The sequence below is a fragment of the Malus sylvestris genome, chromosome 3 (assembly GCF_916048215.2).
Source record: "Malus sylvestris chromosome 3, drMalSylv7.2, whole genome shotgun sequence".
Taxonomy (NCBI): Eukaryota; Viridiplantae; Streptophyta; class Magnoliopsida; order Rosales; family Rosaceae; genus Malus; species Malus sylvestris.
Genome location: NC_062262.1, coordinates 4,439,932 through 4,465,380, shown reverse-complemented (window position 1 = coordinate 4,465,380; position 25,449 = coordinate 4,439,932). Strand labels below are relative to the sequence as shown.

The 25,449-nt window shown below is 37.7% G+C and overlaps 2 protein-coding genes across 2 annotated transcripts; both read right to left on the bottom strand.

The window, feature by feature from the left end:
- Positions 1-12,108: 12,108 nt before the first annotated feature.
- LOC126616558 (15-cis-phytoene desaturase, chloroplastic/chromoplastic-like) lies at positions 12,109-13,832 on the bottom strand. The gene has a single exon (XM_050284631.1). The coding sequence runs from the start codon at positions 13,664-13,666 to the stop codon at positions 12,203-12,205; it is 1,464 nt and encodes a 487-aa protein (XP_050140588.1). The 5' UTR covers positions 13,667-13,832; the 3' UTR covers positions 12,109-12,202.
- A 1,234-nt stretch (positions 13,833-15,066) lies between these two features.
- Positions 15,067-25,254, bottom strand: LOC126616557 (putative disease resistance protein RGA3). Its single transcript, XM_050284630.1, has 13 exons — positions 24,935-25,254; positions 23,887-24,848; positions 18,461-21,296; positions 18,133-18,313; positions 17,957-18,026; positions 17,231-17,310; positions 16,916-17,008; positions 16,732-16,811; positions 16,348-16,604; positions 15,979-16,090; positions 15,823-15,871; positions 15,607-15,734; positions 15,067-15,465 (listed from the first exon to the last, which is right to left on the bottom strand). The coding sequence occupies exons 1-4, from the start codon at positions 25,107-25,109 to the stop codon at positions 18,285-18,287; spliced, it is 4,002 nt and encodes a 1,333-aa protein (XP_050140587.1). The 5' UTR covers positions 25,110-25,254; the 3' UTR covers positions 15,067-15,465; positions 15,607-15,734; positions 15,823-15,871; positions 15,979-16,090; positions 16,348-16,604; positions 16,732-16,811; positions 16,916-17,008; positions 17,231-17,310; positions 17,957-18,026; positions 18,133-18,284.
- Positions 25,255-25,449: the final 195 nt, after the last annotated feature.

Here is a 25,449-nt window from a genome sequence, read left to right as displayed (position 1 = left end):
GTTTAGGTAGGCAGCGCTTTGAGAAAGACCATAAATATGAAAAAGAAGGATTAAAGCATATGTTGGATTGCACAAGGGAAGACTCAGGGGCGAAGCCCTGGATTGAGCTTCTCTTATATATAGACCTATAAACAAATCGAGTTTATAGGGTTTGGGTCAGGTTCAATCCGACCTGTTAAGTTAACGGGTCATCCAAACCTCATCCGTTAACAATTATTATTTTACATAGAGTTTATTTTTTGTTGTTAAGACTTTATTGAAATTACTAAAACATTTTCAACTAACGGGTCTAACGGGTTGACCCAAAATAACCCGTTAGCGACCCGATCCGTTAACCATCCATCCAAATACTAATATTAAAGGGTCGGATCGAGTCGGGTTAACTGGTCGGGTCCAAAATGCTAGGTCTACTTATATACCTCATTGTTGGATAATCTATTAAATGATGATTAAGTGTGGATGATATTGGTCATGAAGTTGTTATACAACGCTTTCAAAACGTGAAAACGCGTCGAGAGATAGTGGATGTGTTGTATGAAAAATCTTATAGATTAATATGTAACGATTTTGTTTAGTAAATTCTTAAGTTTTTTAATTTGTTACTTTGTTGTTTGAGAATACTCCATTTATACATATCTTTGACTTCGTTTATGAATACAATGTATGTGTCATAAATAGAAGTCGTTGAGAAAAATACTTTACTTATAATTATCAATTCATTCCAAATCAATCAATCAATACAAATCCTTAAAATTCCAATAAACCCAAGAGGAGGAAAATATTGATGCAATTGGGATTTCATGATACAACCAAATGCAATGTAGGGTGCCTAACCGAACTTGAACACCGAAGAAGTTTTGAATTAGAAGATATGAAGTACGGGTGGAAAGGCATTTGAGTGTTTAATAAATCTTCAGCTTGTTTGAGAATCAGTGTGCTTAACTTTCTTTTTAAGAGAAACAAAACACAAACGACATAGTTTTGGTTTGTGTACATTTAGAAATAACAAGTAAATGTCTCCTTATGTCATTTGCCTTAACTAGCATAGGGGTCAAACAAAATTTCAAGGAATGGGTTTTAGATGTTATTGGAGCAGCAGGCCATGCCCCACGATGGCTTCGCCACTGCCTCTATCATTAAGGTGTTCACACTTTTTTTTTTCTAGCTGGATTATACCAAGTAGATGATCGTGACATGTCACCCACTTTGGTTGCTTAACTTCGATTAGTACTTCAAATACAAGCTTAGCCAACAATTGACTATTATATTATATTGTATATATTATTAAGTTGCTGACACTCTAAAAATTCATTTTGCACTTTTTAAAAGCATTTTTTTTAAATATAAAAATTCAAAATACAAAATAAAAATTTTAAAGGATCAATATCAATTTTTGTATATTATGTTATATTCCAATGTCAATAACGAGTTGCCACGATTAGAAACAAATCCTTCTTCAAGTTAAAGGCAACAACGACAGGCTTTTTCCCTTTTTTTTTTATTTTTTTTAACAATCGATATTATCTACACTAAAAAGTGAGAATGTGAGTTTAGCCTTACAATGGACTAGCAATAATGTGGTTTAATTCACATTTGGCGCATAATACCTCTCACATAAAGAAGAATACCACTAGACCGTATTTCTAAGTGACAACAACGATAGGGTTTACTAAGTTAATAAATAATTGATTTAAATATAATACGACTATTTAGCAGAAATATTGAATGGCTAAAGCACCATGACCATATATGTAATGTCAAGGGTCAATTAATTGGGACCAACAGAAATATTGAAGGGTTAATGCATGGCTGCCATTGATCTGGCAAGAACCAAACTAACGACTGATCAGGAAACAAACTTTAGCTTATAATCCAAAGCGACGAGAGCCAGTCGATAATAGTCTGACAGAGATTAGAGAGTGTGGCATAGGCACTACAATCCCTTTCTTTCATCTCCGATTTCTGTCTCAATCCATTAAGGTCAAATAGTTCACACCGCTATGTAATGTTACTCAGTGAAGTTATATTAGACCACACAGTGGCGGATGCATATTGGGACCAAGTTGGTCCCATAACCGCTTGGAGTTCGAGAAATATATATTTGAAGGTCTTCCAAGAACTTTCTAAATGTTTGGTACGTGTCATTTTGTGCCCACCAAATGTTTGACGAAATGTCTCTTGCAAGTTGCATCTACAACTCTCGACAAATTATCTTAATAGTACTCATCAGATTGTTTCAACATATATGAATATCTTTTGACACGTGCAGAACTTGGTTCGGTAGATGATAACAAACCCCACCAAGTATTTAATGAAATGCCTCAGTGAATAAACTGAATTACTTTTGCGCACTTTACGCTTTATTTTTATCTAAAAAACTTAAACCTTTAACACTAGTACCTCCCAAAGTTTAAATTTTGGATTCATCACTGATACCACATATATCTATTTATCTTGTTTGGTCTCTACAACTGGTTGAAATGAATGCTTAAATATATTCAAAGTTATGTTGAAGAATGAAACAATAAAATTACATCCAAACTTGAAGGAATAAAATAAATTACTTTAAAGAAATGCCATTCTATCTTACACCAGCCAATTTATCTCTAAAAAAAAATGGTAGGATTATAAACCTTGTCGTCTACTTATATGATAAACGATATTTAGTTAGTATTAATTAGTACCAACATTGTTGTCACAGCCCGTCCCGGAATTTTAATTCCGATGACGTGAAATTACAGAAACGCCCTTAAACGGGATTAAGGTGCGTAAATTTGGTATTTGTTTTACCTAAAAACATCCTAAACTAGGGTTAGATTTATTATTGTATGTGTTAATATTTTGTATTTGGACTTTAGGTAGGGTCCTACCTCCTGAATTCCTTCCCCAAAACCCGTAGGTTGTCTCTCTTCCTCAGCTCTCCTTAGTCACTCTCTCTCTCTTATTCTTCAGAAAACACTCTCTCACTCTCTCTCTTACTCTCGAACTCACGGCAAACACCAAGAACAACCACAATTCTACACGAACGTCCAATCTAAGATCACCATCGTGATCTTGGGAACTTCACGAGTACGGGGGTACAAGTTTCAGGTGAGTTCTATTTCAAAAACCCTAGTTTCAAAACACCCCGTGATTTTGTACTGTTCACGAACTTTGATTTGGTTGTGTTTTAGGCCAAACTAAGATCACCACGAGTCTTAGGAAGTCCCGAGGAGGCTTGGAGTGCCTCGTTTGAACAAAATGGACGTCGGGATCACTGGTTTCGAGGTTGGCCGAGTTTTGTGAAATTTGGAAAGGTATGATCTCATTGTTTTTAGACCTTAAAACCATTCCAACGTGATAGTAGGTGTTTAGGGCTTCATTTTGGTATAAAGTACGAAAAAAATGGACGAAAAACGAGTGAGAATAGTTAAATAGAAATTTTTCCCAGTTTTCCGGTGACCGGAGTCCGGCGAGAGTCCATCGGAGAAGAAGCAGGAATATTCCGTTAGTTCTAACGGAATATTCCTGACGCCGTTAACGGAACGGTTAGGTTTTAACGGAATATTCCGGGGTTTAACGGAATATTCCTGACGGCGTCAATTGACACCGTCAGTGTGCTTGGCACGTGGCCGCGCGTGAGGGGCGCGTAGGTCCGTGCCACGTCAGGCGCGTGGGGGCGCGTGAGGACTCCAAAAATTATTTTAAAAATATGGGGATGATCCTGAGGTTGTGTAGGTCACGGTGGTATATTCATATACCCAATTTGAGCATTATATGAGGAGTTATTAGTTAAGAGTGGGGTTATGCGTTAAATAACGTCAATTTGGTTACTTCTCGTATAGGCGAGGATTATACGGACATCGGGCATGGCCAAAGGATGCTCAGGGACCTACGTGACGTCGATGTAATATGTGAGTGGGCAGTTTTGTTTTCCGTATATATATATACTTGACGCTTTCCCAGAAATTTAATTAGAATGAAATTATGTTTTAAATGAAAGGTATATAGAATGATATGAAAACGTGAATTGAAAGATCATGCATAGAAGTATATGAAATATATATGGAAATGTAAATTGAATTGCCATGCATGAAATGATATGAAAAGTATGATTTGAGATATATGATGCATATGAATGAATGGTGCGGCGGACGCACAGGTGAGTATCAGGTGAGTATTTAAATATTGTTATGATGATGTTGATGTATATTGAGCTCAAATCCTGCACCATAGTTTAGTGCTTATAGTATTCACCGCATCGCACGCTCGCCTTGGATCCAAGTAGATGCTGGTCGCACAGTCCACGCGGAGTGGGTGCGACGGGCCAGTCGAAGAGTGTTAGTGAGATTTCGACTGGTGGGTGACCTTAGATTATGTGCACAGATGATTGATGAGAGAAGCACTAGAGCGTAACTTGTGTGCAGAAGGCCGGACAGGTCACAGAGGTGACTCCGGCAGAGTGAGAGTGATAGATTTTGAGCTCTAGGTTCAACCGTACAAGGCTATTAGAGGGCCTCCGGTTGATTACTTCTTGCACCTGATATAATTATTGTTGATGCATTCATACTTAACTGTTGAATTCCGACATGGCATGGCATATTTGTATTGAAAAATGTTGAGTTAATGAATTGAAGTATTGAGAATATATATGTATATTTATATTTTACATTTCTGGGAAAGTATACAGGTTTTACGGAGAGGGGTTACAACGTTTTGAGAAATGTTTGGATTTGGAAAAGAATTGTTTTACTGACCCACTCAATTTTGGTTTTGCGCCCCTCCAGGTTCAGGAATCACAAATGTGTGGTGACTACGAGGATTTCGACGGTGTTCTGACAGATTGGACAAAATTAGGACTCACCTTCGGGTGTATCAACTTATAAATTGTATCTTAAAGCTTCCGTACTGTGCAAATGGTTACGTCACTCTCACGTGACGGCCATCATGCCCTCCTTCGGGACGGGGTGTGTCAGTTGGTATCAGAGCATGGTTGCAATCTTGGACATCTTGAGAAGTTTCTAGTGAATTCTGTCAGAACTACACCGCCTCGTAGCAAGCCACTTAGTTAGAGGAATTTAGTCTCCCTAATATAGCGGTTTAGGGGGAAACTATTACTATGGTGATTCAGTCTATTATAAAAAGGGACATTTTAAGACGGGTTATGAGTTGAATTTGAATCACCTTATGAAATGATGAACCTGAGGGAACAAAGTAACGGTTTAACCATTTGGAAAAGATGTTTCAGATTATGCAAGTCAAAGGAAATTTCCTTCTGACAGGTGGGTCGAGACGACTACCTGGTTTGAGTTATGAACGTGTATCCTGATGGAAGCAGGAGTATTAATTGTTGTCACCAGAGGAAGCAGCCGATTTAAAATTGTTTAAGGACTTGTTTAAGGAAAAGTTTATCCCTCCGGCATTTATCGATGGTAGTAAACAAGAGTTTACAAATATGAGACAAGGAAGGTGATGATCGAGGGATATTATAGAAAGTTTTCAGACTTGCCTCGTTCCATCCAGATATTGTTGTTAATTTGGTGGAGGTGCTATGTTGTTTTAAGTTGGGTGGCAAAAGGGAAGTGGTATTTTGGGTGACCACTATCCATTGTAGTTCTTATCAGGAGTATGCGAGATGCTGTTGAGCCTTGAGGACTCTGAGAACATGAGCAACGAGAATAAAGAAAAATAAGAAATGAATGGGAATTAAAAGAAGACGATAAAGTTAACGATTCGTCATATCAAGGATATAGAAAGATTCAGAGCTTCGAAAGAAGTGAAGCTAGAGTTAATTCTTCCAGCTGAGGTTTTAATGTCGTTGGTCAGAGTAAAAGTGATGGATATACTGGTAATCCCAGATATTTGAGACAAGGTGTCTCGAGTAAAGGAAATGTACTTTGTGCAGCAGGTACAAAATTAACACTTTGGGAAGTGTGAAATTAATGAATGTGTTTATGTGAACAGAGGAGACACAGAATTGTGAATCGTCCCTAGAATCAGTTGTACCCAACAGTTTTCTATGACATCGTAGTGTCGATTCAGCAAGTTTATGAACTTAGTAGTTTGGTCGGATTGACCGCGAGTACAGAGAGGTTTGATGAGTTATATGTTCAGCTGTACAGACCATGAGAAGTGGATTCGACTGACACATGAGAAATTGGTGAGTTATAGGCTCGGCCGTACCGACCACGCGGAGTGGATCCGGCCGACGTATTATTGAGATGAGAGTTGAATCAGCCGTATTGGTCATTCTAGTTGACTCCGGCTGATATATATATATATATATATATATATATATATATATATATTATGATTGATATTGCTTAGAAAGTAGTAAATAAATGTAGTTGAGACGAGTGTATGTATTTTGCATTGAGTGACAAAATAGTAATGTTATATTTTTTAGAGTGGTTGCCTACTTATCGAGACAACGATGATTTATCAGTATTGCGGGCTGCAGACCGTAATATTAATAACTCATTCGTGGATTCGTTAAGTAAGTAAACCGGTAGATTATTTTATGTTAGTGTTGTACTTATTTAGAATGCTTAGTAGTAATAGAGTATGTATTGTGTCGGTTAAATTATTTCCATTAGATTGGTTGGTTATAATTGTGACAAGACGGAATGTTACGGGAAACCAGTACTTTCCATCGATCTGGATGACCAGAGATTACTTTTGTAAGTATGCAAAGTGGATTGAGTCAGGCCGTTATTTATGCTGTGAGAGCAAAGAGATTGTTTTTGAAAGGCTGTCAAAAATACTTAGCTCATGTGGTGCTAAATGATGTTGTTTGGAGTAGTGTGAATAATGTCGAAAGAGTTAGACTTTTCTTGATGTCTTCCTTGAAGGTATACCTGGATTGCCTTCAGGCAGAGATATGAGGTTCACTATTGAATTGTTGCCAGGTATAAATGTATGTTAAAGATTGGTTCATGATGAGTTAAGGGAATTGGAAATTCAGTTGAAAGAATTGGTTGATAAAAGTTTCATTCAACCTAGTACAACACTTTTGAGGAGCACCAGTTTGTTGGTGAGAAAGAAAATGAACTTAGAGATTGTTCATTGATTATAGACAATGGAATTGGTAACGATCGAGAACTGTTATCCATGGTGATGTACTAATGTTTATTTAACCAGCTCAGAAGTAATTGCGAAGATTCAAAGATTGAATTGAGATATGGTTACTACTAATTGAATATTATAAGTGACGTTGATCATAAGATGGTTTTCTGGATTTGTTATGAGTCTTTATGAAGTTTGGTGATGCTATATGGATACTCATGCTGTTTTATGAGTTGATGGATGAAGTATTCCAGGAATGCCTTGATAGATTGATATCATTTGTCATTGACGATATTCTGGTACATTCTGAGCCAGAGCAGAGCATGTAAACGTATTAAGTCGGTGAAGCAAAGATTGGAAGAATGTCGATTGTAGGCTAAGTTTAGCAAAGGCTAAAGTTAAATGAATCAAGTGGCATTCTAAGATTTGTTATATCTGTTTAAGGTATTCAAGTGAATCCTTAAAAGATAGCAAAAAAAAATTTGAGACTTTGGAACAACCACGAGTCGTAATTGAGATTTGGAATTTCTTAGCTTACCAGGCTATCTTGGATGGTTGTGAAAGATTTTTCAGTCATTGCTTTGTCATTGACGAGACTGTTGAGAAAAGAGGTTATGTATGAGTGGGAAGGAAATTGTGAGCAAAGGATTCAACAACTGACGTATTTCCTCACTCATGCACGTATTTTAGTATTCCTAGAAGATAGTGGTAATCATAAATTTTTAGTGATGTTTCTTGAATGGTATTGGAGGCATGTTGATGCAAATGTTAGGGTGATTGTATATGTTTCACGACAAATGGAACCTCATGAGATGAATTACCCTACGGGTGACTTGGAAGTCATGATTACCATTCTTGTTGCGAAGTTACGAAGGCATTATAATGCAAGATTTTTACGAATTCAAAAAGTCTTCAATAACCATTACTTGGAAGGATTTTGATATGAGGCAGCGAAAGTGAATTGTATTGCTTAATGAACATGATTGTACGATCAGGGTGGTCGTAAAGTTTGTTCTAGCTGAAGCACTTGGTGAGAAGACTACAGTAAGATTAATGTTTGGCACGTTTGCCAAGAGTATCATCTTGTGGATTGAAAACCAACGGAAAAAAAAAATTAAGAATTAACCAAGGCAGAGAAAGAAGGGAAAAAAGAATGAGTACATGATCCGTGAATCAAATGGTATGTGGATACAAGAAAACAAAAAGTATGTGCCTAAAGCATGCAATTTTGGACGAAGTACATTGTTCAGCTTCTGCAATATTCCAAAAGTAATAAGATTTATCATACCATTCGACATTTTTATTGGTCAGCAGATTGAGGCAGAACGAAATAAACCAATGGATTGAGACAACTATTTTCTGTTTCGCAGCAGAAATAGAAAGATATTACTTTGGATTATGTGTACAAGCTTCCTTGTACACAAGATGGTTATGGTCGAATTTAAAGTAATAGTTGGTTAATGTAACAAGTTAGTACATTTACTCCAGTGTTGAGTAACAACCTTTCCCAGACAGTGCAACAGTACTTATTTGTTTTATGGAAAAGAGAATTGGTTTACGGAACTGCTGAGTTTCTTAAGTATGTTGGTTTCGCCAGTTTTCAAAGTAACGCCATAATGTCCATGAAGCGTGTCATGTGTCGATTTTTGCTTAATTATGGATGGAATGCTTCTGGGTAGAGAAAGATTCGATCACAGAAGAATTTTAGTGGGCCCGAAATTTTGGATGAGTCTCTTCTAAGAATATTCAGGTGAGTAAGTTAACCTGAAAGTAGCCAGGAATGGCAAAAGAGATCAACATATAGTTATGCCACTAATCGAGTATATAAGGTAAATGGTTTTATATTTTCGAAGTGTTCACCATAGAAAAGTATAATTCGGGTTGGAAAGGAAGGCAAGTTAAATCCTAAATGAATCGGACTTAGCGTGATCATCGAAAGGTTGGTGAAGTTGATTATAGAATTGAATGGCCTCCAGAGTTGTCTAAGGTACATAATGTGTTCCATGTCTCGATGCTTCGGCATTATGTGTCAGATCCTTCACATGTGATTCCTCCTCAACCATTGGAAATTAATCCGGATTTGACGTATGATGAGGAACCAGTGACTATACTGGATTGGAAAGATAAGACTTTGAGGAATAAGACCGTGAGCTTGGTAAAAGTATTGTGGAGAAATCATTCAGCTGAAGAAGCTACTTGGGAGACAGAAGAAAGGATGAGAGATATGTATCCGAGACTATTCTATGAGTTTTGATGTTATGGTTGGTGACTGGAATTTCGGGGACGAAATTCTATAAGGAGGGGAGATTGTCACAGTCCGTCTCGGAATTTTAATTCCGATGACGTGAAATTACAGAAACGCCCTTAAACGGGATTAAGGTGCGTAAATTTGGTATTTGTTTTACCTAAAAACATCCTAAACTAGGGTTAGATTTATTATTGTATGTGTTAATATTTTGTATTTGGACTTTAGGTAGGGTCCTACCTCCTGAATTCCTTCCCCAAAACCCGTAGGTTGTCTCTCTTCCTCAGCTCTCCTTAGTCACTCTCTCTCTCTTATTCTTCAGAAAACACTCTCTCACTCTCTCTTTTACTCTCGAACTCACGGCAAACACCAAGAACAACCACAATTCTACACGAACGTCCAATCTAAGATCACCATCGTGATCTTGGGAACTTCACGAGTACGGGGGTACAAGTTTCAGGTGAGTTCTATTTCAAAAACCCTAGTTTCAAAACACCCCGTGATTTTGTACTGTTCACGAACTTTGATTTGGTTGTGTTTTAGGCCAAACTAAGATCACCACGAGTCTTAGGAAGTCCCGAGGAGGCTCGGAGTGCCTCGTTTGAACAAAATGGACGTCGGGATCACTGGTTTCGAGGTTGGCCGAGTTTTGTGAAATTTGGAAAGGTATGATCTCATTGTTTTTAGACCTTAAAACCATTCCAACGTGATAGTAGGTGTTTAGGGCTTCATTTTGGTATAAAGTACGAAAAAAATGGACGAAAAACGAGTGAGAATAGTTAAATAGAAATTTTTCCCAGTTTTCCGATGACCGGAGTCCGGCGAGAGTCCATCGGAGAAGAAGCAGGAATATTCCGTTAGTTCTAACGGAATATTCCTGACGCCGTTAACGGAACGGTTAGGTTTTAACGGAATATTCCGGGGTTTAACGGAATATTCCTGACGGCGTCAATTGACACCGTCAGTGTGCTTGGCACGTGGCCGCGCGTGAGGGGCGCGTAGGTCCGTGCCACGTCAGGCGCGTGGGGGCGCGTGAGGACTCCAAAAATTATTTTAAAAATATGGGGATGATCCTGAGGTTGTGTAGGTCACGGTGGTATATTCATATACCCAATTTGAGCATTATATGAGGAGTTATTAGTTAAGAGTGGGGTTATGCGTTAAATAACGTCAATTTGGTTACTTCTCGTATAGGCGAGGATTATACGGACATCGGGCATGGCCAAAGGATGCTCAGGGACCTACGAGACGTCGATGTAATATGTGAGTGGGCAGTTTTGTTTTCCGTATATATATATACTTGACGCTTTCCCAGAAATTTAATTAGAATGAAATTATGTTTTAAATGAAAGGTATATAGAATGATATGAAAACGTGAATTGAAAGATCATGCATAGAAGTATATGAAATATATATGGAAATGTAAATTGAATTGCCATGCATGAAATGATATGAAAAGTATGATTTGAGATATATGATGCATATGAATGAATGGTGCGGCGGACGCACAGGTGAGTATCAGGTGAGTATTTAAATATTGTTATGATGATGTTGATGTATATTGAGCTCAAATCCTGCACCATAGTTTAGTGCTTATAGTATTCACCGCATCGCACGCTCGCCTTGGATCCAAGTAGATGCTGGTCGCACAGTCCACGCGGAGTGGGTGCGACGGGCCAGTCGAAGAGTGTTAGTGAGATTTCGACTGGTGGGTGACCTTAGATTATGTGCACAGATGATTGATGAGAGAAGCACTAAAGCGTAACTTGTGTGCAGAAGGCCGGACAGGTCACAGAGGTGACTCCGGCAGAGTGAGAGTGATAGATTTTGAGCTCTAGGTTCAACCGTACAAGGCTATTAGAGGGCCTCCGGTTGATTACTTCTTGCACCTGATATAATTATTGTTGATGCATTCATACTTAACTGTTGAATTCCGACATGGCATGGCATATTTGTACTGAAAAATGTTGAGTTAATGAATTGAAGTATTGAGAATATATATGTATATTTATATTTTACATTTCTGGGAAAGTATACAGGTTTTACGGAGAAGGGTTACAACGTTTTGAGAAATGTTTGGATTTGGAAAAGAATTGTTTTACTGACCCACTCAATTTTGGTTTTGCGCCCCTCCAGGTTCAGGAATCACAAAGGTGTGGTGACTACGAGGATTTCGACGGTGTTCTGACAGATTGGACAAAATTAGGACTCACCTTCGGGTGTATCAACTTATAAATTGTATCTTAAAGCTTCCGTACTGTGCAAATGGTTACGTCACTCTCACGTGACGGCCAGCATGCTCTCCTTCGGGACGGGGTGTGTCAATTGTCGTCCATTTATATTTGACCATAATTTATATTTTAAAAGAAAATTAAATATTTTACTTTTTCAATTATATAATGAGAAGAACATATTGTACGTATGTTTAAAATTATATGTGCACACTTCTCCAATAACATGAGTGTATTATGCATGTATGTTGTTCAAGCCAATTCCTTCCAACAAGAAAAACTAATTCAAACTACAAACTAAAAGAAAGATATGACTTCTTGTAAAATGTAATCTTAAATTCCACATTTTATGAAAAATAGAATATACAAAATTTGGGTCCAGATGCATATTCCAATTATACATATACCCCTCAATTGAATGCTGTAATCCAAGACAATGCTTTTAAAATGACTGAAAATACTTTTAGCAAAAATATTTTCTAATTTTAAAGGCACTTTAAGTGCTTCATGCGACAAACATGTAACTAATATTTCTTGTAGAAAACACTTACTTTTCCAAAATTTACTTATATTTTTATTAAAGATTGGTTCAAAAAATATTTTTATCAGAAACGCTTTCACAAACTCTTTACAAGCACAAGCCATTGTTTGATAAGAAACACAAAAAACATGAAGTCATAACCTAAACAACCCTATTCAAGGCACTATCTCTAAGCAAAGCTTCTGCCGCTCTCTTTCCCGACACCAACGCCCCATCAAATGTGGCAGTCGTCCAATGGTCACCGCACACATACACACCCGACCCGACCCGAGGGTTTCTCTTCGAATCGAGCGGCGGACATTGGTTTGGTTGTGCAAATTTAATCCGATACGTTCTCAAGTGTCTTAAAGATCCCACCATTGATCCCCCAAACCAGCCAGAGAGCTCATGAACAATTTCAGTCGTCAGATCATCATCCGTCACATCCTCAAAACCTCCGACAAGCGATACCGATACCAAAGCCTTATCGGGTGGGCCGTAAGACGGAGCCACATTGGTTGCGAAAAACATATTATTCACAATGCCCTTGCCCGACCCGTTAAGAAACAAAACCGGGTCAGAAACCGGAATGTTGGCCCGGTCTGCTGTGAAATACAAGCAAACTGTACTTCGAGACGGTTTGGTCCGGACCGGTCCACTTATCCTTCCCGCCAAAAGCTTATCCGCTTCCGGTTGCTCAACTGCCACTATCACTCCAAGCTCGCTTCTCAAAACCTCTCCGCTCTCCAATCTCACAATTGGCGACGAAGACTCGTCGCCGCTGAAATCAATCGAAGCGACTAGGGAATTGAGAACGATCGAATCAGACGGCAATTTCGCGGCCAATTGCTGTGGGATGGCGCCAATGCCGTTGGATGGGAGAGTGTTGTCGCCGAGGGCAAGACACTTGAAGATGAAATTGAACAATCTGGAAGTTGTTTCGAGCTCTTTATCGAAGAAAACGCCGCCGAAAAACGGCTGAAAGAATCGGGCGATGATCGAATCGGAGAATCCGATTCCCCTCAGCAGCTCCATCGTGGAGACTTCATCGCCGGAGGAGAATATCTCGTCGTCGGATTTCGTCAGAACCCGAAATCTCGTCAATCCGATGAGCAATTTATCGGGAATGGATCCGATCGGGTTGGCGAGGGACTTGACAGAGTTCCAGAAATCCCGGAGGGGGTCGGCGACGGTGTGGAAACTACCTCCGTAGTAAATACGGGCGCCGGAGTAGAATTTCTGGAGGTCGAGGGATTGGTAGTCGAGAAGTTTCTGGGCTTCGGGGTAAGCGGTGATGAAGATTTGGAAGCCGCGGTCGAGAAGGAACCCGTCGACGACGTCAGTTCGGACGCGGCCGCCGACGGCGTCGGAGGCTTCGAGGAGGAGGAAAGGGGTGTTCTGGGAGTTGAGGTGGGTGGCGGCGGCGAGGCCGGCGAGTCCTCCGCCGATGATAATAACAGGGGACTTGGGGTTTGGCGGGAACGGGGATTTTGGGGGGTTGATAGTTGTCTGGAGAGATGATTGGGGTTTGAATTTGAAGCGGAGGAGTTGGGGTTTGGGGGAGAGGAGGGTGGTGGCGGCGGTGGTGGTGGATGGGAGTGGAAGAGGAAGAGTGATCAGTTTCATTTGTATGAGTTCTTGAGGAAGATGAGGTCTGTTTGGATTGGATGATGGGAAAAATGGCTGATCTTGTGTCACACGGATTGAAAGGATAATCTTTGGGACTATCTAGAGCCAGTCATTATTTCGTTAATTTTCCTTTTTGTTCATTTCTTTTTATGGGAAAATTTTGGAAAAGAATGAATTGTTAGAGCAATGCTTGTAGCTCAAAATAGTTAAATTGTATTCATTTATGCATTCAAGGTCTCGTGTTTAATTCTTGTTCAAATGATTATGTACAACACAACACCCACCACTACACCCATTTGCCTTATCCAAATATCTTCTACTCATATATATTTATACGTAAGGGTTAAGATTCGGTGACACACGCTTTTGACATACGTTTATGTGGAGTCCTCTCTGTAAAGTAGTTCAAGGATTCTAATCATCTATCTTTTATGTCTTACCTCAAAGATCATGTTTGCCAAAAATCACCAAAATTCGGGATCATATGACCGTTGGGTTAAATTTAATGTTTCTTGTATAATCATATTCATCCATTTTCTTTCCTATTAGTAGTTTTAAATTTTCCTAATTTTTTTTTTGTAAAAATGATATGTAAATGTTGTAGTAAAATATATACAGTTCGGATCAAGGGACTAATATTTAAAAAAAATATTTTCTACCCTTATCATTAGTCTATAGATTTGGAAGAAATTCGTAGGTTATGGTTCCCAATTACTTTGCCATGGCAGTAAAAAGCCCTTGTGATAATTCACCATCAATAGGTTCACCAATGACTGCCCTTGAAGAGCTAATTTGTACTTCAACAGGAATATCTACATCAGGATTACTACCTCATTGCACACTACGTTTGTTTATCCTATCCGTTCATCGTATATCGTGCAGTCAGAAATTATTTTAAATATTTTCATATAAAATTAAATACAAACAGTACTTGACCAAAAGTAACCACACGATGTACGATGAACAAACACGATTTACGGATCCCCAAAATCTTCACTAACAGAATCCAAAGAGGATTATCTTGGTCTCAGATTTAGTTTGTACACAAAATAATGTCACAATGCCCCATTCCTTCACATTTGAACGGGTTTACTATTTTATTTTCTTTTACAAATTTTATTTATTTCAAGATACATCATTTGGACGAGTTTACTTTCTTTTGTGGCCTCTTGACAATTTAAAGGTCACACTTTTATATCTGTTGCAAGAACTTACACGGACAACTTAGGAGTATTAGATGCCATACAAAGGTAAATAATCTTACATGGCATCCGCCTCCAGTAAGCCTAGTCTTTGCCAAGGTGTTGTCAGGGCCAGTCCTTAGGTTTTTAGTGCACACTGCGAAGGCTCAAAACGTGCATTTTTTAATACACACATATATTTAAAAAATATATATATTTAACGAAGGCTGGAACCCAGTCGAAGTTGGGGGGCTAGGCCCTCACGCCCAGATTATAGTACTTGAGAAAACATACAATTGGTGGAGCAGCGTCTGTAAACCCCGACAATCAAAAGTAAAATCATATACAACCACTCTAAGCAAAACTCCATGAAATTTCAACGTTCAAGAAATCATCTTCAATAATTTCATGATCATGAGACTCCTCACCAACATTTTGTAACCCTTCACCAACATTTTGTAGATGGAGGACCGGCTATGAATGAATTAAATTCATAAACTGCCTACGGTTTGACAAAAGGCTTCTGCAGGTTCCCAAGTAAAATCGCTCCTCCGCGAATCTTCAAAGAAGTCAAAGTTTGCATATGCATTTTGAAAGTCTTCTTCAGCTGTGTACCTGAAACTGGAGTTTTAAGAGATGAAGTGAAAATGTTTCTCATTTGATTGCCCTAAAAATTTGACATACATGACTGGCAAGGATTACACACAAAGCATGCTCATGAACTTTCTATCAAATTAGAAGTATAATATGAGATACCAAGAAGGTGGGAAATATGGAAGCACTCTTTGTTCATATAGTAAAAGTAAGTTGCCTGCTTTTGGTTACGATACACTTCATTCCAGCAACTTCGGCTGCTGCAAGGCCCATGCCGACCTCCACCACAGCTGAAGAAAAAGGAAAGATGTTATATTTTATCCTAGACAGTTGGGTAGAGAATGCACATGTTTGTAGGAGTTTGTAGGAGTAAGTTACTTCTTGTTGGCAGCTTGAATTTTCTGCTTAAAATAACAGAGACTACTTCCTTCATATATGCATTGCACAGTTTATTATAAACGCGATTAACTCTCAGAGAAAAATGTTAATACTTTATAATTGCATAAAAAAGTGGCTCAAAGGAGATAGTGTTACCTTCACAGCCCGAAGAACTCTTGAGTAAAATATTAAGGTGTTGAGACAATGATGAGTAACACCATAATGAAGAGTGACCCAAAGTACCCAATATGGACCTGCACTGAGCAAACTTTGTTTCGCAATACAAATTACTCTTACAACACCGTTATCATCAATGGCATAATCACGAATAAGTTCACGGTGAATATGAAATGGTAACTGAAAAAGGGAAAACATGCGTGCTTAGATTGTTCAATGTAAAAGAAAAGGAGAAAAGCACACCTTATATACTGGAGCTGATTTTACAGACTCTCATCCTCAATAAAGCGTCCAATTTTTCTTTCATTCATTAAGGACAGTACTAAGTCCATTGGACATTGTACGAACCTTCCATACATGCAAGCTGGGCTACGTCCATGTTTAGTAGTTTCTCCAGTTTTTACTATAATTACATTTCAAAATGAGCATGAGTCTTTTAGAGAGTAACTAAAGAGAGAAAGATAGTTACAATTAGGGTACTACAGTCGTTTTTCAGTTTCAAATCTCAAGCTGTCCCTCTATCCAACACTTGGCTGCTTCTTGCACTCTCCCTTCACAACAATGCTGGGCACAAAGGACGCTAGGAAGCCCAAGCTTCTAAGAATCTACACAACGTAAAAAATCAACTGAATTCAAATCTCTGTGCAAACTCATACGGATGCATTTTGATTTGGCGACGAGTATCAAACAGAAAATATTGGTCCAGTTCTAATCGACAAGCTAAAAGATTACCAGATTTGATGATAAGGAAACATGATTGAGGTTGAAAAATGATATTGATCCATGCATGAGTTTTGATACGAATCCCAATTCTGCCAGTACAAAGATAACACCAAAACAACATAAGAAAAACATGAATAACAGATTTCAACTTTTCAACTGATAGTAAAAAGCTTGTAACTGAAGATTCATTTACCTAATTTCTGCAATGGTGCGGGTACACTCTGTTCATCAAGTTATTCGAGGATTATCAGTGACAGAGACAAAAGTCAACTGAATTCAAATCCCTCTGCATACAATTTTAGTATCTGTTAAAAAATTACAAGTAATCATAAAAGTCCGTCCAAAATCTTCATAAGAATAATAACTTTTTTGCATATTATATGAATATGGTTTTAGCAGATAACAAGTCTTGGAATAACATTTGCCCACTTTCCTCATTATGCAAGAATCAAAGGGATAAGGATATTGCTACAATTTTCATCGGGATGAAAATCTCATTCGAACATACCAACAATAATCTCACTCTCGATGATTGCATTTCAATTACTTTCTCACTGAGTCCCAAAAAGTCCCAAGATCTTGAATTTTCTGCTAGGAAAGACACAAAAATCAACAATAATATCACTCTCAGTAATTTCAGCAATAATATGGGTACTCAATAGTTCATTAAGTTACTAGAGCGATATCAACTACAGACACAAAATCAATAGTATTCAAATAAACGCGCATACAATTCAGATATTACAAGGAGCCTCAAAACTCAGTCCTAAATCTTCATAAGAAAGCAATTACAACACTTCTATATATTATATCAACATCGTTATTCTGAAAACAGTCTTGGGATAATATAAACAAACAATGCAGGAACCAATGGAATAAGCAAACTGCAAGAGACTGAAGCAACAAATGTGTTAAATCTACAACTACCATTGTGACAGGATAAAAAGTCATTGCCGATCATTTTAAAACAATCTGGCCAGAAGAAAATTCCACTTCAAAAAAATTTTGGAACAAAACAATGTGAATCAGAATGAGAACTAATCTGGCATGTGTAACACAAAGTGATCGACTGATGGTTCAACAACCAAATCCGCTTCGATTTCAATGTATTTCTCAACAACAACGTTGTAAGCCAATTCATGAATTGCATGCTAGCTTGAAAAGGTATTTCTGAACAACAACGTCATGAGAAATGAAGGTTGAGCGAGAAAATTAATATCTTGTGCATCAATACCTTAACTCAGTTTGCACCCATTGAGCATCCTGAAAAACGCCACTGCAGGCCAAAAGAAATATAGACGCCACTGGAAAACGCACAACATATAGATATATATATATATATATATAGTAAGTCAGAAGTGAACAGTACAGTATGTTGATCAATTAGAAGAAAATAGGAGGTGTTCTTACATGACTTAATTTCAATGCGAAAGTTGGAGCCATTTGGAGTTGTTTGAACATGAAACTGGAATACAAATAATCTTGTGGCCTTGCACACCATGAAATTTGGTTTTTCCAATACACATTTGCTGTAGTTTGGTAAGGTGCTGCCTACCTTCGATTCAACCGATGTGTATGATTTCTCCGTCAACTGATTTAAAAGAAGAGGGAGAAGAATAAATAACTTTTGTTATGCTAGTTTAAATTTGTATGTAGTAGTTGAGACGAATAAAAGAAGAAAAGAGATAAACATGTAACATGAACTCTGTCATTTCATTTCAATAATTTAAACAATTACCGTAGATAAATGGAATGTGAGAAATCTTAGGCCAATCTGTGCCGCTGTCCCTGCTGCATCTTTGCTTTAGAAGGGGATGACAGTGATTAATCCGCAGGATTTGTAATTTGGTGAGGCGTTGCATAGCTTGGACGCTAGGCAAATTCATCAGATTCTCGCACCCTCTAATATACAGAAATGTAAGGGATGTAAGGCTACCCAAACATTCTGGCAAAGTTTCCAGTAAGTGAAATCGACGTACGTCCAATGATGTTAGAGATGTAAGGCTACCCAACCATTCTGGCATAGTCTCCACTCCGCCAAAGTCATATAAACTCAATGATGTTAGAGAAGTGAGGTGTTGAATTTGTTGAGGCAGAGACTTGAGCTTAGGCCAACCATACAACTCTAACGTTGTAAGGTGCATTAATGATCCAACTTGAAAATCAGGGAAGGAATCGAGCTCCTCCCAGAACCCACCGATTCCCAAAAAACGGAGAGAAGTGAGGTTGTCTAAACTTGGAAGAATCTCTAAATTAGGGAAATCCTCTATTGTCAGCCTCTCAAGAGAGAGTGGAAACTGCAGCCTCCTCACCCAACTTTCCAATCCTTCACATTGGAAAATTATCAGTTCTCGAAGGGAGGTGAAGGTGCGCAAATCTGAAAAAGATTGTAGACTAATGCTGTTACTTTGGACACCAAACCATGCTACCTTTGGGCATTCACTTATCCGCAATACCTTAAGAGAGGACACGCCGCCTTTGATTTCAATTGATGTCAGATTACGGCAACTCTCTATATTCAAATCCATGAGAGAGGCCCATACACTCAGTGGGCCTGATAGTCCATCGCAACCTTGTAAATGCAATTTCTGGAGAGAGGGGCAGTACCGTATCCCACTCGGTAGGCCTGACAATTGTTTACAATAACTAATATGTAATTCCCGAAGAGATGTCATGCCCTGTGTAATTGGAATCAACTCTAGACTATCACATGTCCCAATATACAGGTATTCAAGGAGAGGGAGTGTGTCTAGCCCATCCAGCAAATGCCTCAACTTTTTACACCGCCACATAGACAATCTCTTAAGAGAGCCGCAAGATCCAAATACATCGGGGGCAATACAAGTTAAATCATTGCATTCGTTTATCGTCAAAGATGAGAGATTATTATTGTTCTTCAAAATTCCTTGTGGCAAACAAGTAAGCTCCTTAATACCTTCTATTTTGAGGGAAACGAGAGTTGTTAATTCACTGCTTATTTCTTCTATTGGCGTTCCACTATCACTAGATTTTATCACCAAGTTTTGAAGAGATGGAAAATGACCCGGAACATTTCTCAATTTGGAACAATATTTGATATCCAACTCCTCGAGGCAAGGAAAAACCACAACTTTTTGTGTTGACATCATTGGCGCTTCCATCCATTCAATTAGATTGTTGCACTTCACAATATGTAATACTTCTAGTGCAGGAAATAAAGTAATTTTCTCCTTACTTGTCGTGGCTACATCGTGGACAAGATCATAACCATAGAATTCAGCTCCAAGGCATGTCAAATTAGCCATTCCATTAATATTAAGCTCCGTAAGATTGGGCAGATGACCAAGCGGTGGGACTCCTTCACATTTGTCGCATCCAAGTAGCTTAATGCCCTTCAAGTTGTTGAGTAGTAATGGCCTTCTCATCATCCATGATGGAAACCTATCTCCCATGAAGTTTTCAATACATAAGCTCTCCAACCCAGGATGCGGTCGGAGGCCTTCCAGTACATCCCCATCTTCATTGTTGTTGGTTATTGACCTATCTTCTGTCCATTTGAAGCTTAAATGGCATACTTCCCTCTTATCATGTAACTTAGCTTTCTTTGCTTCTTCTCCATTCTTTACGTGCTCCAGATTACGAATAATTAGTTTACCTTTCAATTGTTTCAAGCCAGCCAACTCTTCAATTTGACGACCAATCTCATTACCCACTGAAAAGTAAGGTAATGTTCGAAGGCAAGTCAACCGCCTTATCCCCTGTGGAAATTTCATACTCTGATCAAAATAAATATGCCTCAGGTTGATCAAGTTTTGCAGTTCTTTTGGAAACTCTTTAAGAGCACAATTCGTTGCTCTTAATGTTTGTAGGTTATAGAGCTTGCCTATAGACTTGGGGAGTGATTTGAATCTTGTTTGAGAAATGTCAAGATACCTCAAGTGTTTCAGCCTTTCAACGGAAACTGGAAATTCTTCATTATTAGCATTACACAAATTTAAGACACGTAAAGCTTTGAACTGTGCCAAAATGTTCCTAGGAACTTCACCATCGTTGAAAAACACCGACCGCCATTTCCTAGCACTTCTTTTTGGAAGTTTATCCAGCATAGAAGTAGAAACCCGAGCAACATGTCGAATCTCAACTGCATTACTAGTGTCACATAAGTCTTCCGTCAAGATTTCAAATTTGGATATAAGTTCTGCCAAATCGTGCACAAGATCATGCATCATGCATTTGCTAACAATGCCATTGTCACTCATTGAAACATCTTGAAATAAGGAGCTCTGCAATAGAATATCAAAATATTCATTGCCTATATCTTCCATATCTTTATTTTCGCCAGGTGAAGGGTTGAGTAGTCCTTGAGCCATCCAAAGTTGAATCAAGCTATCTCTTTCAATTATAGAATCTTTTTTGAACATTGAGCAATATGCAAAACATTGCTTCAATGGTGGTGATTCTAAATTGTTGAAACTCAACTTCAAGACTGGCATAATTCTATCTTCTCCTTTTGATAAGTTGTCCCATATTTTATTGTCTTTAAACAATGACCATTCTTCAATACTTTTTTTAGTGTGCAAAATGCCTCCCAAAACCTGTTAATTGGATATGAGAGTTTGTATAGTTAATAGAATAAAGTAGTTTAACTATGACTACAACGATTTTTTGGATATATGCAAACTGCATAATGTTCTCCACCATTTCTTTTTTATCGGATGAAAAATAAGGAGAAAAAAATTACGACAGAAAAAAAAAAGTTTGTAAGTTAGTTTTAAACTTTTCATGGTGTCCTAAAATAATTTAGAAAATACATGATCTAATCTTCAATGTACATAAAAAAATTAAAATCAAATAATTTAAATTTGGCTCAATTTTGTCTAATGCATAAAAAAATTTCGAGTTATGACTAGAATCAAGTGCAAAGTCATATTTGATTGGAAATTTGTCAAAAATGACCTATTTTCTTAATTTTATGACTAAAATAAGATAAACCGGACATGCACAAGTCATGCACACGCCATGCACAACAATAAGACAAAAATATGATTTTTCCCTACAACTGAAAATAACCTAATTACCCTTGTTTATAAATGGGTTAATTCCTCCGATTTTCTGATTTCTCTCTCTACTCTCTCCCATTTCATTCTCTTCCTCGGCTCCATCATCAACTTCCCCAAACCCTAATCCCCAAATGGCCTCCTCGCCGGACCACCACCTCAACGGCGACACCAAAACCCACATCTCCAAAAAACCCAAACTTTCCCCCAATTTCATATGGGTTTTGCTGTGGTCTCTCCTCTCTCTCTCTCTCTCTCTCTCTCTCTCTCTCTCTCTCTCTCTCTCTCTCTCTCTCTCTCTCTCTCTCTCTCTCTCTCAGTTTTCCCCTTTCTTCGTAAAAGTGTGAATCCATATGGGTTTTTCTTCGAAGACGTAATTTGCTCCTATAAAGAATAATCCATATGAGATGTTGATTCAGAGGGTGGTGAGGAAGTAGGAGGAGGAGTATGGGAACGTGTATCGGTTTTGCTGTGAAACATTAGGATTCTTGATGCAATATTTGGAACGTGTATCAATTTTGTTGTGGACATGTATTGAGCAATTAACGGAGTTAGGGGATATGTGGGGGTCTAGATTCTAGAAAACCATTAAAGATATGTACTTTACACAGATTTGAGGTTTACATTTTATATGTGGGTATTTTCATCATTTTTCTTTTGTGCATAGTGTGCATGGCTTGTGCATGAGCAGTTTGCCCTATTTTGATCTCAAGATTAAGAAAATGAGTCATTTTTGTCTATTTTCCTAATTTTACATTTGCCTCAAATAGTAAAATATGTCTATACATTTTACTACAAACATTATATTTGACTCTTATTTAATGTGTATCGAGAATGACATAACACTTCGAGCACGTTTGTTTCACCAAATTAACTTTCCGCATTACCCTATTTAGCATATATCCGCTTTTCACTAAACATGGGACTATATAAGAACTTGATTAATCCAAACTTGCACCATTTTTTTTTTCTTATGAACAAACGATAATATTACACTAAGGAGAGGAGGAAGGGTGAGCTTAGTCTCATAATGGGATAGCAATAATATGATTCAAATTCGTCTTTGACGAGAATCAAACATAAGATCTCTCACTCAAATTAAATGAAATACCACTAAATCGTAGTACTCAATGACGGAACTTGCACCACCTTAAACTTCGTTATTTAACCCCTTGCGGAAACATGGTCCTAAATAAGCTTGCATATGGGCAGCTCCCATGTGCAGCTGTGCTAGTAGAATAGTTAAACTAAAAAATTTCTTTTTAAATGAAACAATATATTAACTGCACTATATGTTTTACTGTGAATTGTCGACTTAGTCTTTAAATTATCATTTCAGTAAAAGTTAGATCTTTAAATTATTATTTTTGGTAAAATAAGTCTCTAATTTCTTAAAATTTGCTAATTTCATCTCTAATATTATATTGAAAACTATTTTATTCAATTTTTTGTCAACTTTAATCGCATGATACATTTTAGAGGGTAGTGCCATCATTTTCTTGTTTATAATACCTTAATATTGTATATAGGTTGCGAATTTGACGTGCAATTTACCCCCAAAGTTAATTTCATATATTATTTCTTCGAAAAAAAAAGGTCCTTAAAACCAATTTACACTCTAAAGTGTATCACATGCAAGTCATATGAATTAAATTGACAAAAAATTAAATATAATAACTTCAAATCTAATATTAGAGATGTAAGTGATAGATTTTTATTAGTTTAAGAACTAATTTTTTTGTAAAAATAATTACGGACCTAATTTTCGCTCGGGTAATAATTTAAGAACTATCCTCTCTCTAATCCAAAGTTAACACTAAACATAAGACAGGATAAATTCCAATCCAAACTAATCGCTACACTTAGTTCAAGCCAAGTCAATTTTAGAGCCAAATTTCAGATTAAAATTGACATTAAAGTTTTAACTATTAGATAGCCTAAAAATACCAATTTGAGTCATAACAAAATAATTCATCCAATTTATGTAGCTTAACTACTTTAATTGATAAGGTGGTGTATCCCATGATGTGGATGCAAGTATCGTACTAATTTATAAATGAAAACATAAAAAAAATAAAAATAAAAAAGGTGAAAATTCTATTTCAAGATACATAATAATAGTACGCACCTTTGCCACTAATGGAACACCACCACAATTTTTAGCAATCTCCCTTCCAATTATCTGAAACTCTGGAGCTACATAAGCACTGACATTGGGGAGGGCTTTATCTTTCATGATAGACCAACACTCATCCACCGAAAGTTTTCCCAAATCACGTCGTGGAAGTAGTTTTTCAGAGATTGATGCAACTTTGCCACTGCGAGTAGTGACAACAATTTTGGATCCTTTAGCTGAAAAAAGCTTTGACAAACATTCTATCAAATTCTCCCATTTTCTAGGATCTTCGTTCCAAACGTCATCAAGTACGAGTAAGTATCTTTTATCGTTCAACTCTTCTTGCAGGTTTGTTAGAATTGCATTCTGATTATTCTTTGAAAGAGCTTTTGCAGGGTTAAGAGATTCTAACATCTGGAGTAGAATTAAATTGACATCGAAAGTGTTCGATACACAAACCCATATTCTCGTTTCGAAAAACTTGTGTACAGAATCCTCATTGTAAATTGATTTGGCCAACGTTGTCTTGCCGAGGCCTCCCATTCCCACGATGGCCATAACCGAAAGACTTTCTTGATTGTATTTGGAGTCGGTCAAGGTTGTGACTATTTCTGACACAACCTCCTCCCTTCCAACGGTTATTTCATCTCTGCCAATGAGTGAGTTGGTTTGTCTGTCCCATCTAGATTCCTGAGGGGTTGCATCTTTACTCTTGGAAACTAGTCCAAGAACAGAGGCTTCACTCTTGAGATCCACCAAGGATGCATTGATCTTCTGAATTTTATGCGCCATTTGAAGACGAAATGCAAGTGGATTGGAGAGTGAAAGGAAGTTAAGAACCTTTTTCTTGATATGGTTTTGGATTTCGACTTTACGCCGATCAACTTCGTACTGGAATTCATCCAAGACATCCTCAGCATCCTGAGCAACGTCTTTGAGGTTCTTCACCCATTCCTCTATTGACTTACTCCGACCTGTTAGAGAATGGAAAGAAGTTAAATAGCTTGTAATTGTATCATGCGTGTGTGAGATTATGAGAGAATTCAGAAATATATACTACCTTGCGGTTGGTCGGCAACATCAACTAAGAAACGTTCAATGCTGGCGAAGGACTTTTGAAGCTTTCTGAGTTCAGCTTTGAAACCCCACGCAAGACTGAATTCTTGAGCAGCGAGTGAAAGCACCTTGTTCAGTATTCCCTCCGCAGCAAAAGTAAGCACAGCTTCAGCTGCCATCTCTTCAATTCCCTGCTCGGCTCAGCTCAGCTAATCACAGTGTTTAAATTTCTCTCTTCGATACAATATCACAAGTGCAAATTGTGCAATGGAGGATGATATGATTAAAGATACCAGATACAATGCAGTGTTTAAATTTCTCTCTCATAACGTGAAAAACGTGGAAGGTCCAATAATAGAGGTGTAAATTGGACAAGATTGTCTTCCCTCCTAATTGTGGTGCACTTTCATGCCCTCCTATTTTGTGTAGTCACGGTTAAGTCAAGTTAATATTTTATATTAATTTTTTAATGAGATAATAAGATAAAAAATAATAAAAATATAAAATATTAACGTGGTT

What these genes read in the sequence shown, in the direction of transcription:
- LOC126616557 (XM_050284630.1), bottom strand. Translation starts at nt 25,109, where the DNA reads ATGGCAGCTGAAGCTGTGCTTACTTTTGCTGCGGAGGGAATACTGAAC. An exon ending in GTGTTCCATTAGTGGCAAAG is followed by an intron (nt 21,297 to 23,886) that starts GTGCGTACTATT and finishes TCCAATTAACAG; the next exon opens with GTTTTGGGAGGCATTTTGCA. An exon ending in TCACATTCCATTTATCTACG is followed by an intron (nt 18,314 to 18,460) that starts GTAATTGTTTAA and finishes CTTTTAAATCAG; the next exon opens with TTGACGGAGAAATCATACAC.
- LOC126616558 (XM_050284631.1), bottom strand. Translation starts at nt 13,666, where the DNA reads ATGAAACTGATCACTCTTCCTCTTCCACTCCCATCCACCACCACCGCC.